Source organism: Chroicocephalus ridibundus, chromosome Z (genome assembly GCF_963924245.1).
Source record: "Chroicocephalus ridibundus chromosome Z, bChrRid1.1, whole genome shotgun sequence".
Taxonomy (NCBI): domain Eukaryota; kingdom Metazoa; phylum Chordata; class Aves; order Charadriiformes; family Laridae; genus Chroicocephalus; species Chroicocephalus ridibundus.
In genome coordinates this window covers 52,115,829-52,128,575 of record NC_086316.1, presented here as the reverse complement: position 1 = coordinate 52,128,575, position 12,747 = coordinate 52,115,829, and the positions used below count along the sequence as shown (strand labels likewise).

The 12,747-nt window shown below is 37.7% G+C and overlaps 1 protein-coding gene across 8 annotated transcripts in view; it reads right to left on the bottom strand.

The window, feature by feature from the left end:
* NFIB (nuclear factor I B) overlaps positions 1–12,747 on the bottom strand; it is a 176,895-nt gene that overhangs the window by 50,988 nt on the left and 113,160 nt on the right. For 7 of the 8 annotated variants that reach the window (XM_063319683.1, XM_063319684.1, XM_063319688.1 and 4 more), the window contains exons 5-6: positions 10,790–10,910; positions 9,035–9,153 (exon numbers count right to left, since the gene is read on the bottom strand). In XM_063319683.1, the coding sequence (XP_063175753.1) occupies positions 9,035–9,153; positions 10,790–10,910 (240 nt within the window). Of the gene's footprint in view, positions 1–3,696; positions 4,576–9,034; positions 9,154–10,789; positions 10,911–12,747 lie in introns of those variants that run through there. The other variant, XM_063319689.1, reaches the window with a different exon arrangement.

The window sequence follows — 12,747 nt, the reverse complement described above, 5'->3', positions numbered from 1 at the left end:
TTCAGAAAAGCTACAGGAAAACAAGAGTAAATTTCTTGCAATAGGAACTGAATTATTTCCTTGTTCATTCTCTATTATTCTTTTCTAATAAATTACATTATTCTCTTTTGCATTGCTTAATAAGTATTAATCTAGATAAGAGAAGAAAGTGATGCAAGAATTTTCAGACAACAAAAACATGAGAGTCAGAAACCCTTTAGATGGAGTAAACATGCCATTCTTCTCATCCTTACCCACAAGCAAATCTGCAGAGTAGTGTACTCCATTGCCAACAGCTACATTCTGTGGGATGTGTTAACCTTGACAATTTTCTTTTCCTCAACTGAAAGAGCTTTAGACATAGGATAAAAGGGCTGTATCTACCTTCCCCTTACATCTCCCAGCATACTGGGGGAGGGGGAAGGGGGCGGACACCCAGATGAGTCTCTGTACAAACAAGTTGTAGGATGCTTTTTGTTGGTGTGCGTGACTAACTGTATAAAGTTGGACAATCAAATTTCTCCATTGCATTACTGATTATCTTACTTTTTACGGGCAGAAAGCAAAACAACTCAGTGCAGTTCCCATTAAAATTACATACACTAGATTTTCAAAACTATAATTCTAGTTTATGGTTATTTAAGTTAGGGTAATGGGGAAAGCTGCATACACATTTCCTAAAATTAACTTTTTTTTTCAATTTTTCAGTTTTAACAAAACTCAGTTTATAAAACAGGAGAAGAGTAAAGATATGATGGTCAGATTAGAGCATTAATCTTGAATATGTACATATCAAAAACATCCACATCCCAAAGTAATTTCAAAAAATACTTAACAGTAGGACGGGACATACGGACCTAATCCCTTAACAGTTGTTTGACACTGTCATATGACATGTAAGTAATTAACTGCCATACTGAAGAGATTATTCCTATTTAAATTTACATCTATTCCCACTAAGATCAGGCTGAAACTATGGCATGCTATCCAGCAAGAACAGCGGGCAGCAATTCTTCATTCTCATCCTTCAAACCCACCTTGCCACTCCTCATCAGGAAGTAACAGTAAACCTCTCAGGAAATGTTCATAATCAGCATGGCTGCGTTATCATACCTGTACTATTTCTTGTGAGAAGAAAAAAACCCATTTTTTTCCATGCACTGGTCTGCTGGCACAAAGCTGGCCAGCCTTCCTCACCGTGCATGCCTCATATCAGAAACAAGGAGACCATGGGGAGCTGGGGTGCTGCTGTTGGAGGGAGGTGAGAATGCCTCCACCGGCTCCGCAACGACCCAAGGGGGCAGAGTGCCAGACTTCACCTCGTCAGCCTCTCCCGCTTCACTTTTTCCCACAGCTGCAGACTCAGTTTATCCAACCACCTCTGTACCAGCACAGCCCATCAGATGCCGTATGGGAAGTACCTGGGAGTAACTCAGAGCTCAGTGGTGTGACCACCTGTTAAACATGGAGCAGACACTGCAAGTAAAGAGGCCAACTTTGGAGTTAGATATATAAAGCAGGAGACCAAAAATACAATGTGCTGCCACAAGGAATGTACTATAACAAATATATATATATATAGTCATCAACAAACCCACATGAGGCCCCAAGTACTCTGCACTGCAATAAATAAGCCTTAAGCAGTTACAGTGTACTTTAGGTACTCAGCTACTTTTTTATTTAACTTTACACTTCAGAAACAAACTGGGCCATTTCATCATCTATGAATCATTCTTAGGAGATGTGATTCCACTAGATAGCTCTGATAGAAGAGCATTATGGGAGACTGTGAGAAAATCTAATTAAAAAGACAAACAAATTATAAAGACTTTAGAGTACATTTTAGTCATTTATTAAATTATCCTACAGAAAGTCATCCAAACTCCAAGGAAAAATGCACAGCTATAACATCTCATTAATGCTGAGAATCCAAGGAACTTGGCTGGAAAATGAAATCAATATTGTAACCTTAACTGCAAAAGTCAGAAAAAGTATTCCCTATTTCTAATGGAATAAGACTAAAGAGGCATTTGAGATAAACAATGTAAGGGAAGTTGTTGATTTAGAAGCATTTAGTTTATGGCACCTCCTTTGTATTACTGTTATAGTCTATACTGGTTACAGTTTAGGATAGTTTAATAGGTGTGCTATATTAATTTAATTGTATATCCATCTGGGGAATGGTTTTGAACTGAGATAAAATCATTAACTCACACTGAAATATACTACTTTGATCAAGTTTGATACAGTTTGCATGAAAGCAGTAAAAAGGAGAAACTGAGAACCTATGTACATATACAGAACAGAAACAAAGAATCTATCAATGAAGACAAAAAGGAGAGATGCCTAAAAAAAGTTACAAGATGTGGACTAAATTCATTTTCTCCAACTCATGGATGTTCCATAACTGGAAAATAATGTCAGTGGAGACACTTGTGATTCATGAGGTACTAGATACCTACTCTTTTGGTAACTGAAGATATTCTGCACCACATAGGTTAGATGATACAGAATAAAACTTAACCTACAATTTCTAATAGGAGCTGATCAGTTTCAAAAATAATGAAATGTCTTATTTAGCAACATTGGGATACAACAATTACACTTAATAGCTCCTGGGCCAAATCTTGCATTAAGACATGCATTTTATGAACTAATTTCAACCAAAGGATATCTAGAGTAACCATCAATGTAACAGGATATTGCCACAGAGTAAGTGCTACGCATACAAGAAAAATCTCCTTTTGCACCTACAACTTTCACTGCTGTATGTGGGAAATGCGTATGCTAGCCCTAAGTAATCCCACATGGAGAACATTAAGTAATAGGCCTTGCCACAATAGATTAGTCAAAATAAAAGACAAAGAACCTATAATGAGATTTTTTACAGTGACTTTATTGAGCAAATAACAGCCATTTCCAAGAAAGCAAAAAAGTAAACCTTTTTGTATGCTTCCTACTTTATTTGTCTTTCTGTCCATATTTCTAAACATTTTATTACTCTTCATTCATTCAGAAACTGAAGTGTACATGGGCTGAAGGAAAAGTCAGGTCCTTGCTCTGCCCAGAGTAGCAACTTCCTCATCTATTACTCTGAATACTTGAATATACTTATGAACAAGTTGTAAATTGACCTAAAGCTATTCTAAACACAGAAAAACAGATATAATCTCTGCTGCTTTATTGTTGGAGAGAGTGTAAACTTAATATCATTCTCACCCAACAATGGACGATGTAAATTTTCTTGATGTACAAACAACTTCACTCATTTTAAGATAACATTTTTGCTGTCCTTATTCATGGATTTTTTTCTCTCTCTCTACCTTTTTAGCTAAACAAGCATTTGAAAGCTCCTTCAGGCTTTCATGCTGTAAGGATAAGGAAGCACTGTTCATTTTGTGACAGTAATGTTTAACTTACTTTATGTACCAGCAGTTTCTCTTGTAAAATTGCCATTATGGAAATGAAAAGTAAACCGATTCCCTATTGATTTTAAATTTGTTTTAACTATCATACCTGTTTTTTAGCAAGTAGACATAACTCCCGTTCATTGAACGCTACCAATGTCTTGTTCTGCAACCAGGAAGAAAGAGGACAATGCAACTTGTGGCCTCCAAGGCAAGCCTTCCTTGTTTATGCTCTTGTTTGTTACCATGATGCCACTTTAAGCGTCACAGAAGCCAACAGGCTAAGAGAAGCCATGGCTAAGAATTTTCTCTGGAAATACACTTTGAAAAGTTACTCTTGCTGAAAAATACCTCTGACTTTACGAATGTGAAGTTATGAAAACTTACCAAGTGGCAGCATTTGACTACTGTGCACACATTACACTAGTTAAAAACACAGAAACTTCATATAAATCATTAAGGTGTGCATGGGGGTGTGTGTATATATATATGAAAGGTATGTCTATGTGTGTGTATACATTGACTAAAGAGTATTTTGAAATATTAAAAAATACAAAGGCAGATGTAACAGAAGTTACTAACAAGACAAATGGCATTAAAGCATGCTTTGACATACAAGGGTTTTGAGAACTCGGACTGAGTCAAAAACACAGAAATGCATTTAACAGATATTCATCAAGGTAAAGCTTTGCAAGATGAATTAATCTGTTAGATGGAGACTATGAGTTTCTATAGCATTAACCTTCAGAAGAAGCACCAGGAGCCAGAAAAAATCCTGAACTCTGTCCAACATGGGCCACCAAAAAGCCAAGGTGATCTGTTACCGTTCTCAGCTCCTGGACCACATTAACTACTTCCTCTTTTAGTTCCCTCACTTCAGAAATGAGAACGTCCATCTTTGACGGTCCATGAGAAGAGGGCCCAAGAAGGAAAGAACCATCAGGAAGGACCCCAATGGGGAGGGAGTGTCCGGTGGGTGGGGAGAAAGCAAAAGGGGACAAGTGTCCAGAAGAGGGGTATCCAACAAAGGGGGTCGGGACCTGAGAAGTTGAGGGTCCAACAGCTGCTGGCCAATCAACGGGTGAAGGTGGTCCAGCTGTTTCAGTTTTAATGGTATGCTGGCATCTTGACAAGTCTTGACTGTTGGTAGAGGTGGGTGAGGTGTAAGAGAGTGAACATGATGAAGAAACTGTAAAATTAAAATTCACTTCATTGTATATTGACATTCAGTATTTCCAGACACCTGACTACTACAGAAATCCAAATGAATCTCTCCAATTCTATCATGACCAGTGTGCAAATAACCCCTGTTTTATTTATTTACAACATACAGTGTTGTAATACTATAACAGTAAAACAGATCTCAAAGACAAATACTGAAATTGTCTGCTATTATGTTAATGCACTTTGTCAAGCCAGCTTTTAGAAGGGAAGCCATAGGTGTACACACCTATGTTCTTCTGATGTTCCTGTTTCCTTACGCGTTAACGAAAGAGTATCTGATTTACTTACCAGCTAGTAACTCAAGATGTTCACCAACAGTTCTTAGCCTATTAGATCCAAAGTACATTTTAATCACTGCACTAGTCACTATTTTTGTTGTATTTTTAACAACTTACTTTTCCAAATGAGGAGGGTGACTTTTTTTTTTTTACTGTACAAAATTTTATCCTCCCCAGAATTTCTGTAACACTCAGCAAATTCACTCATGCAGCAACTTCCATCTATTTCACGAAGTATTATGACACTGCTGCAGGAACTCAAAATTTTGTTTAATATAGAAATGTAAATAATTCAGTAACAGCTACCTGAAAAAAGGGAAGTCTCCAAGAGATTTACAGCAAACTACTTTACAGATCTAGATATATTTCCAGTTGGTAGAAATGTAAGTAAGACATGATCCAGACATTATTGAAGTTCTTAAGGCATTCAACTGGAAAAACTGAGGTACAAGAGAGAACAAATGACTTGCACAAGATATGAGAGCAGACAGGGAAACTGAACTCCTAATTGTCATGTTAGGGCTCTATTTCTAAATAATGCACCATTCTCAGAGGTGGCTTTTCACTTTCTCAGGGTCTGTGATTTTTGGAGGATGGTTAGTTACTTGGAAGGCTAACAGTGGAGAGAAGGTTTGGGAGAAATCTTTGCAGTTATAAACCTGCCTATTTGCTCTGCAGGAAGATCTCACACCTGTTTCAAAAAATCATGCAAATAGAGCCACATTTTAAGTATTTTAACATAGCAAAAATAATGGCACAAACTACAGAATCTTCCCACCATGACTGAATGCATGTAAACTCAAAAACAACATTGTAAATCTACAGTAATTTTTTTTTAATCTGTTTTTTTGAAACTGTTACACATACTTTTTTGGTTACATTTGTTTTTAAAATAGCCACAAACTTTTGCAAGCCAATGAAGGACAGTATCATGGCTTCACAAGCTTTTTTCTTCTTTAATAAGGCTTTATAATCCAACTTCAACAAATACAAATAAAAATTTATTTTTAATAATAATTGTGGTTAATTAGAGGGTTTTTTTATATTTTTATATCAGAACGATAACATGCATAACAATACTAGAGCACTGGATAACGGAGCCACTGCTCATAACCCTTCATGGATTGGCTTTGACCAACCTTATGCCATCTGAGGTTCCCATTTTTCAAATAAGCTTACTTATTTCTGCCCAGAATTACATCTTCAAACAGCCAACTCCCCTAAAACACACTATAAAACACAACATCTGGAAATCTTATCAAAACATTTTTGGAAGTACTACGACAGGAAGAGGACAGATAACAGCATTTCAGGTCAGAAGTCAGAGACTTTGCTCTGTCAGGTCCAAAACAGAAACAATGAAACTGAAATCTCTAATGCTGTATCTTAATATCTACCCTATTTCTAATTTAGTTTCTTTTAGAAAAGTTAAAATTGCATGAGAGTAAAAGAGAGGCTACTTATCCATAAACATGATACCCCTGCGTATTCTCCTTTGTGGGTACTGTGGAATGATTCACATTTCTGGTGCTGATGACCTTTGGAGACTGCCTGGAGAAGCAATGCCTGATGGGACTACATGAGCATCCCCTGGTGACATTGGATCAACAAAAATGTGATCTCAAACAGCTTCTCCTTTTTTTTTCATTTATGCCTAACCTCATATGACATGCAGGTCTCCATGGGAGAGAGGGAGTAGTACCAGTGAGCTCTCTGGCATAGAAAGCACCTCCAAACTTTTATTTGTTATCTTTGTTCTTGCAGGCATAAGGAAACAGAAAAGAGGTTTTCACAAATATCACATCCTGGTAAGACCTGGTAAGGAGCTTTACACAGACAGATGCTAGTAGGAAGATGATATCAAGCACCTAACAAACTAGCAGGAGAACAAATATGCCAGAAGGTGCCACATAGCCCTTCCCAGAGTGGCCGGGTACCAAGGACAAGCATTGCAGTCAGTACCTTACAGTGTTTCCGCAGCAGCAGCATAACCTCAGAAAGTGACTGGAGCCAAACATAAATGGCATGGGGTAAAAGGCTTATGCTTCCCCCACTGTAATGGTTTTGAGGCTGGACAGTGGTACATCTGTCCCTCTGCAGGAATGGAAGAACATCTTAAGGACAGAAAAAACAAAGTCCCTCACAATGTCTCAAAGACAACCCCTCTGCCAGGGATCTGATAAAATTTCACTAGACCCAGCAGTGCTGGAGAACAGGGGAGGAAGCAAAAATAAAACACATTGATTCAACTCTTTTATTCTCTTTTTCTCATCTTTTGGAGTTCTCTAGTTTAAGAAACACAGAGAGAGTTAAAGGCTGTTTCAGTCCTGAAGTAGCTACCCAATGGCACAGAAATTAAGTAAAGGTTCATTGTAAACCTACTCAAGGAATCTGAACAATAACATTGTTCACTACCAATAAATGTGACATGAAGAAGGCTGGTAAAACTGAACAAATCCAGTGTTCACAGAGCACAGTTCTTTGGAAGTAGAATGATTCAAGAGCCAAAAAGCAATCGAGATAGTTGGGAACTACAGAGACCATCTGTGAAAGGCTCTGTCAGCAGGACTTGGGTTCAGCTGTCCGTGCAGCACAGCATTTCTCTGTAGGGAAGCCCCTACAACTCACTCAGCAACACAAAAGGACTTCATTTCACAAGTGGGGATATGTGGAGACCACTTCAGAGAGGAGCAATGGGTTGTTCTCCTCACAACCACAAAAATAATTTATTTTAAAAGCATGAAAATTAGTTGAGGAAAAATCCCGTCTTTTACAAAAAAAGTTAATATAAGTGTCATGGCAAAACAGGTAGCAGTCACAGGGGAAAATATTTGGCACAAGGGGGAAGATTATGGCTGGCAGAACTGCTATTTTGCTGTTCTTAAGTTTGGTTATGCAAAGCCACAGGCAAGCTATTTTTTTTTCAAACCCAATAGTCAATGCTGCAAGCAGCTAGAAATAAGAAAATATCATAGCCTCCATGAGAAATAAAAAGTATAAAAAAATGATAAAGAAAAAGACTAGTAAACATTGTGTGAGAGGAACAGCCTAATAATGACAACTCATATCAGAGGGAAGGCTTGAAGCAGATTAGAAGAAGACCAACTATAACGAAAATATGAAAATAAAAGGCAGCTAAATTAAATACCAGTCACACGCTACCTTGCACATGGAGATTAAAGAAAAAACTTAGTGGGAAAAAAAAAGGAGAGAAAAAAAAGAAGCCTAAAGCACTATAAAAATGAGGTAAGACCAAAGGGTTGATCTGTTACTGAAGAACTGAGAGCAATGATGAGCAGTGGACAGGGAAAAGGAAGGCAAACATTGGAAGATCAGCAAAGGAAGCAATGGCGTGTCTTCTTCTCTATTCCACATACTGCACCGTGTTGTACACTTCATACACTCTCCAAATAGCTGCAGCACTTCAGCTACAGGATACATTAACCCACACTGTTCAAATACACATGAGTTTAAACACATTTTCACTTCACAAAGGTGAGGGAAAAGACTACACTGGCATCTGGGTTCATAAAGCATCCAGATAACATGAGGAAAAGTTATGACAATTAATTTTACTGTTTTGACAGCCATAACTTTCTTCTCCACACAAACATATTGCTTAATTCTGACAACCCAAAACACAACACCACTTATCAACACCCTTTAGCATCTGGATATAGTCCCACAGAGCTATGTGTGGGCTCTTCAGAAACGAGACTATGGGACCTACTCTGAGTCACAGAGTATGGACTAACGCATGTACAGGAGACTGTCATGGTAAAACAAAAACTGAGTAAACTAGTGTTGACTCAACCATAGTATGAAGATATTTTGTTTTTCACTTGAAACCATTGTATTCAGAATCCTGCTGGGATGATCACAGCATACACACTATCAAGTACCTCACCTGCCACACATCTTTACAACAAACAATAGATAAGGCAGTCACCAGATAGAAAAATTATTATGTGGTTGTTTATACCATACCCTGTTAACTGTTGGTTTTAACTACATTTACAAAACCAGCAAATACATGTAACAGACAGAAAAATGATGATTATTCTAAAAAGCCATCATTTTATTGCAGTTATGGAAAGGCACATGCAGAAATTTATTGTATATTTGAATATACTTCGAGGTACTCACCTTGATCTCTTTCATGCCATGTCCGACTCCCCGCAGCTGGTGAATTTGGAGAAGGATAGAAGTCTCCTGTTGGACTTGGCTCCATATTTTCATCTATGGAGATAGTTTTGGGTCTTTTGCTGTTGAAGCAATATGAGATTTGGCAGTGAATATGATATGCAGCTAGTAGTGGTATATAAACTGGATTTCAACAAGTATTTCAATAGAAAGTAATTCAGGCATACAAAGCACACAAAAAAGTGGATGTTAAAGCTTACATTGACTTACATAGATGATGTTATTTTAAAATATGTAATACAGGTATGTGCTTGCATTTTTCATATGATTTAATATTTTGGAGATGGCATGAATGGGTAATATATACAAGTCTACCAGCATTTGGCTGAACAACGAAGAAACCAGTTCCTGTTACTTACCAAAGAAAGGTTGTGTCATGAGAGTGTTAAACACTATGCAGAAACCATGAAAGCAAAACAAAGCACTGGAAAAGTACCGCTAATAAAGCCAAGGTAAAACAGGAACTTTTCTGAATGTGTTAATAAGGAAAAAATGTAGTTTACTATATTTCACCAGGTCAAAATCCTAAGCTTTTCAAAGAGGTCTAACCTGAAACAAAGACATTTCCTTTCAGATTAGTTTAATTAAAAACAACAAAAGACCCATATTTCGAGTCACACTATATAAAATGATGCAGCACTTCAATACAGTGATGTCAAGTTTCTTTGTTACAATATATATTAAAGCTGTTACGCTGACTGCCAAAGAACACCAGGATGAAGCTTTTAGTGGTGGTGGTATTATTATTATTGTTGTTGTTGTTGTTGTTATCATGATGTTTTTTGTTATCATATTGTTGTCCTGACTCACAGGGGTGCAGAAACATGGGGCAATGAGAGGACCAACAGTGCTTATGACTTCATGGTACATCAGGCAGTTTCAGAAAACCAAGGGGCCCCTGGGTGTGACAGACAGTAGTACATTATCTGGGAGTCAGAAGGAGGGCACAGCAGGTTCTCCACCTCTGTGGGCCCAGCAGCTGCTACTGAGGGAGGAAATGTGGTCTTTCTCAGAGTTGGGACAAGGTTGAAGCACGGAAAAAGTGGGTCCCTCAGATCAAACATCTGTAGCAGGCACATGGAGACCCCTGACAAAAATTACAGAGACTGTGACCACCTCTCGTGTTCCTCCTTGTTCCCACTGTGCTGGGAAATGACCCTCGTAAGGGTGAGGCAGGAAATACACTTTCATGAGCTGGGGTCATGCTACGGATAAAGACACCTTGTCTTTATATACCTGTCCTAACGCCTTTTCCACAGGAAACAGTAGCTGTCCCAACATATCTTTCAAGACAGAGGTCCAAGAGGGAGCCCTCAAAGACAGCCTTTGTGCCTGCAACTGCCCCGTGGCATCGAGCCCTGCCAGCAGGCTGGCGGCTCCTAGACCTTCCTGCAACTCAGCAGCAGTTTCAGAAGGCATAGCCGTTCTCCCGGGAGATGACTTAGTGAGCACTTCAAACCCTGACAAAAAAGTTACTAACGTCTTCAGTATCAACAGCAATGACATGCAATAATGACACCACTTCAAATTAAAAGATTTGTAACATATATATCCGTACCTTGGTTGTGGTAATGTACATAAGTAGCCTACCTCACAAAATCAGAGGAAATTCATAAAATGGCTGGCTGTTGATGGTATTTTTTAGTGTCCTACACTGTAAAACCTGTTTTCACATTAGCACTTATATCAAGTTTTTACCTGCTTGGTGGAGAGGACAAGGACCTCTGTAGATTTACACCCGAATTCATGTCATGGTAATATGGCTGACTCGGAAGCTCTCCAATTGGGAAGTTCACTCCAGTTCCCTGGGTTATGGGTGCTGAAAAACATGTAATCAAAACGAGTCAAGATAGCCTTCTATCTTTTTAGCCATCTTTTAATTTTTAACACTGAGACAAAACATCAAGATGTTACTACATGTACCTAATTTTCCACCTCTTGCAGAAACCAAGTACAGACAAGTTCTATCAAAGTTTATATATTTTAAAAAAGCGAATTATCTTCCAGATAACCTGGCATCATCAATGTGAAAAAGATAACACAAGCCTCGGCACAAAGTCAAGCCTTCTGCAGAAGGACTTTTGTAATAAATAAGGCAGGATTTATACGGACAGCTAACCTTATTTATTCAAGAACTGAAATAACTGGAAAGAACAAACTTGGGGACACACAAACTCTTTTTCCTGCAATGTTAACTCTTTTGTATTAATAACAGCCTTCTGCGCTCCTTTTTCTTTCACCCAGTGCCACAGGTACTGCTTTGCATATGTACACCTACACACAAACACACACACACTCAGCATTACCTTCACCTCCTTACAGAGCCTGTGTACCGCACAACTTGGCATTTCAAGAATAAATTATGTTACACATTGTGGTGTATTTACCTTTGTTCACTGTCTGTGCATTGTGCATTTTAACTACCTTTGGCACTTAAAAGAATAATTGAGTGTTGTGTAATGTATCTGAAGGTTTGTATTTTTCCTGACAGTTCAAGTACAACTCTGTTGCGGCTTGAGGTTAAACAAATGCATGGTAAGAAATCCCACAGAAACCACATGCTTTAGAGCTTATTATTAGAAGTATATCATGTATAACAGCTGCAGAAGGTACAATTTCTTAACATAACTACAATATTGATTCTTTTTTGATCTGAATGGCCTGATATTTTAAAATGTATTTGACCACCTGACAACTAAAAGAAAGCTGTATTTCGCACAACCTCAGCCTCCTAAAACAGCAAAACCGTATCTTCAGCAAGCACAAAAAAGAATAAGTCTTAACACTGCAGAATGGCACTGCTCAGTATTTTGCTGAAGAACTTAACACAGTATTAATTGTTGAATATTAATTTCTGACCACAGCAAGTGAAACTACACATGCATCTTAAGCCTCACTAAATTAATTAAATTCCTCAAACACCCTGACCTGGCATGAATTAACTCCTGTGCAAAATTTGGACAGCTAGTTTTGAAAACTTATACTTCACTGTTTTTGTCCTCACCTCATCAGAAAAGAGATTTTCCTGGACCATTCAGTTGTTACAATGTTGGTGTCAACATTGCGCACACTTTTAACTATAACTTCCTATTTTTGTTCACTTCCTAATGAAGTCTTAAGAAAAATATTTTACTAGTGTTGATATTAAAGGGAGAAAAGAAGCGTTCAGAAAGCAATGTCAAAGGAAATTATGCACTGGTTTTATGCCATACTATTATCGCAAATTCTTAGATGTCAACAAAACAGATCTTATTTATATTCATTTTGTTTTTTTCTTTCTGCAATAAAAGCTTCACCTGTCCATTTATATTTTTATGTTATTTTTTTTCTTGCATGTTCATGTCCATAACATTTCTGATGCCAAAACAAGCCAATGTAATTAGCAATTCAATTACAGCCAGTGCTACGAGTAAAAGAAACATGAGTGTACAATACATTGTTAGTCAACCTTTATATCCATGCTGTGATTTTTCTTTTAAGAGCTACAAATTCAAAAGTAAACTAAAAGAATGATCAGACGGTTTAGCAAAATCCAAAGATGTGTAGGACAACCTTAAAAAGCCGCAAGCCTAACAAATAGAAGGTTTTGTTACATATGGTAATTTTATTGACATATCAGTCCATTAAGTTGTGCGGAGGGAGATATAACAAATTGA